Source organism: Neophocaena asiaeorientalis, unplaced genomic scaffold (genome assembly GCF_003031525.2).
Source record: "Neophocaena asiaeorientalis asiaeorientalis breed wild unplaced genomic scaffold, Neophocaena_asiaeorientalis_V1.1 scaffold87, whole genome shotgun sequence".
NCBI classification, from domain to species: domain Eukaryota; kingdom Metazoa; phylum Chordata; class Mammalia; order Artiodactyla; family Phocoenidae; genus Neophocaena; species Neophocaena asiaeorientalis.
The window spans coordinates 2010760-2014063 of NW_020175432.1; the positions used below are offsets into that span (position 1 = coordinate 2010760).

Here is a 3304-nt window from a genome sequence, read left to right on the forward strand (position 1 = left end):
TCCCTTATCTCCATTCCTTCCCCTTTCTCTGACCCCACCCCCAGGCCGGAAGCCTGTGTCCATCGTATCCCCGGAGCCCGGGACCACCCGAGATGTGCTGGAGACCCCCGTGGACCTGGCCGGGTTCCCGGCGCTGCTGAGCGACACGGCGGGGGTGCGGGAGGGCGTGGGCCCTGTGGAGCAGGAGGGCGTGCGGCGCGCCCAAAAAAGGTGGGCAGGCAGGGCGGTGGGAGGGAGAAACGGGGCCCTTCCTCTGCTGTTTCAACCGGTTGCATTTATTTTTCATTCTTCCTTAATGAGGAAAGGCTACTAAGCCCCATTAAGTGGGGGCCCAGCTATCTAGGGAGGGCAGCTTTTTAAGTTCGGCCTCTGCCCCTGCCCAGTGCTCCTAATTGCTCAACTCTGAGGTCCACGCTCCGTTTTCCCGCTTCGCCAGGCTGGAGCAGGCTGACCTCATCCTGGCCGTGCTGGATGCTTCTGACCTGGCCTCTCCGTCCAGCTGCAACTTCCTGGACACCGTTGTCATGCCTGCGGGAGCCGGGAGCCCAAATGGGCGCAGCCAGCGCCTCCTGCTGGTGCTGAATAAGTCGGACCTGCTGCCAGCTGGGGGCCCAGATCCCAGTGCTGACCTGCCCCCTTACCTGTTGCTGTCCTGCCTGACTGGTGAGGGGCTGGATGGCCTCCTGGAAGCGCTGAGGAAGGAGCTGGCTGCATTGTGAGCCCCCCTTGCCCGCTGGGCAACCTGCCTCTGTCCAAGTTCAGGGGCTGAGCCACTGGCTTTGGGCACGAACCTACCCTGCCAGCTCAGTTTTTGTATCTAAAAAATGGGTGTGATTATCCCTCACCCCTTTGAATGTTGAGAGAGACCCCATCCTTTGTCCCTTCCAGGTGTGGGGACCCATCCACAGGCCCACCACTTCTGACACGGGCGAGGCACCAGCATCACCTCCAGGGCTGCCTGGATGCCCTTGGCCACTACAAGCAGGCGAAAGACTTAGCCCTGGCGGCCGAAGCACTTCGGGTTGCCCGAGGGCACCTGACCCGCATCACCGGCGGAGGGGGCACCGAGGAGATCCTGGATATCATCTTCCAAGACTTCTGCGTGGGCAAGTGAGGGGGCGGCCAAAGCTCAGACCCAGGCTGGGTGGACACCCAGAAGCCTTGAGGCATCTGGGAACAGCTTAGGCCAAGTGTGAGTCTCAGCCCCTAGGGGAAGAACTTGACCCTAAACGGTGAAGCTTCCGTTGCTGGTTGTGACCAAGCCACAGCTGTCCAGATTCCCTAGCAGGGACTTGCTGGGGGTTCAGGCCCAGGAGTGGGGCTGAATGGAGGTCTCTTTTGACACCTGATAATGGGGAACTAGGAGTGGAGCGTTGGGCTGGAGGTCAGAGGGTCTCAGGGGTCTTTGTTTCATAGTTTTTAACTTATTTTGCATATACCAAAGGAATGTAAAAAACTCAGGTGATCCGGAAACATTTAAACACCCCCTCGCTGGGGTCACAGCTTAGCTTGTATACTTCCAGAACTTTCTCTGCATGTTTGCGTACTTGGGACTACACCTATAAAGTATGTTGTAGCTTGTATTTTGTACACAAATTGGTGTTTATTGCTCTGCAAGCTGTCATTCCTTTTTGTAGTATTAATCTTGCAACTTTGCTTTTTGTTTTTTAATTTTTTTATTTTATTTAATTCTTTTATAAGTTTATTTATTTATATTTTTGGCTACATTGGGTCTTCGTTGCTGCACGCAGGCTTTCTCTAGTTGCGGCAAGCAGGGGCTACTCTTCGCTGTGGTGCACGGGCTTCTCATTGCGGTGGCTTCTCTTGTTGCGGAGCATGGGCTCTAGACGCGCAGGTTTCAGTAGTTGTGGCGCGCAGGCTCTAGAGCACAGGCTCAGTAGTTGTGGCGCATGGGCTTAGTTGCTCCGCGGCATGTGGGCTCTTCCCAGAGTAGGGCTTGAACCCGTGTCCCCTGCATTGGCAGGCGGATTCTTAACCACTGCGCCACCAGGGAAGCCCTTAATTTTTATTTATTTATTTATGTATTTATTTATTTTCTTTTTGGCTGTGCCACGTGGCAGGTGGGGTCTTAGTTCCCCGACCAGGGATCGAACCCGCGCCCTCTGCATTGGAAGCACGGAGTCTTAACCACCGGACTGCCAGGGAAGTCCCGAAACTTTGCTTCTTTTATGTTCAAAGTGACTTGCAAAATCCCTACTTCCTTTTCGTGCTTAGTCATTCATTCAGTGATTCATTCACTCACTCAGTGAATATTTATCCAGCACCTACTCTGTGTTAGAATTGTACACATCATTTGATGGGATCTTCATAACAGCACAATGCAGTGGGTATTTTGTTACAGTTTTATAGGTGAGGAAACAGGTTCAGAGAAGTAGTTAGTTGCTGGAGGTCCCCAGCTTTGGGATTTGCACATAGGTCTGTTCAAGTTCAATTTGAGTTCACTGCAGGCCTTCTGGGCAACAGGCCGTGTGTAGGGGGATGGGATCATTGAGGGGAATAAGCAGACATAAATCCTGCCCTTGTTAAAGAAGAGACACAGCTCCTTTTGGTGAGGCCTGATGGCTGCTGGGCAAACTTACAATGAGGAGACCTGACCTGGTCAGGGGTGGACATAAGGGCAGGCTGCCCTGCAGAGGTGGCATCTGCACCGACATCTGAAAGGTGAGAAGAAGGAAACCAGATGGGAGAGGCTAGCAAGAGCGTCCCAGGCGGAGGGCACGGCACATGCAAAGGCCCTGAGGTGGGAGCATCACGGTGTGTTCGAGGGACAGCAAGGTGGCTAGTGTGGCTGGAAGTAGAGTGATGAGGGCTAGAGAGGAGGGAAGAAGAGGTCCAGGAGGAGAGGAAGATCCTGATAGCGAGGCCTTTGATTCCAAGACTTATGGGTGACCTGACGTGGCGGTGATGAACCAGCAGGGGGCGCTTTGCTCTAACAAAGAAGGTGTCTGGCAGTCCTCCAGGGAAGCTCAGGGGCCCCTAAGTTCCCAGAGATCCAGGCTTCCACACCCACCTGGTGGCATATGAATGGTTAACTCCCCTTTTGCCAGAGGTGGATATGGAGTCTCAAATAGGGTCAGGATCTTTTCCAGAATCAGAAAAAAATCACCTCCAGTAGTTGAAGATACAAACTCCGGTTTCAGGGGACACATGAGCAGAGGCTGGGAGGTGTCCAGGACCCACCACCCAGCTAAAGGGACCTCCGACCCCGTTTCTTCATGACTTCATTGCAATATGTCACAGTCTGTTGATTTGTCTGCTTGTTCGACAGCTGCTGCCCCCCAAC

General features: G+C 53.8%; 1 protein-coding gene across 3 annotated transcripts in view; it reads left to right on the top strand.

The window, feature by feature from the left end:
* Positions 1–1583, top strand: part of GTPBP3 (GTP binding protein 3, mitochondrial) — a 3558-nt gene extending 1975 nt beyond the window's left edge. Inside the window, exons 7-9 of one of the 3 annotated variants that reach the window (XM_024767397.1) lie at positions 45–210; positions 437–715; positions 889–1583. In XM_024767397.1, coding sequence (XP_024623165.1) covers positions 45–210; positions 437–715; positions 889–1114 — 671 coding nt within the window. In that variant the 3' untranslated portion in view covers positions 1115–1583. The remainder of the gene's footprint in view (positions 1–44; positions 211–436; positions 716–888) is intronic. The other 2 variants (XM_024767398.1, XM_024767399.1) reach the window with 2 other exon arrangements.
* Positions 1584–3304: the final 1721 nt, after the last annotated feature.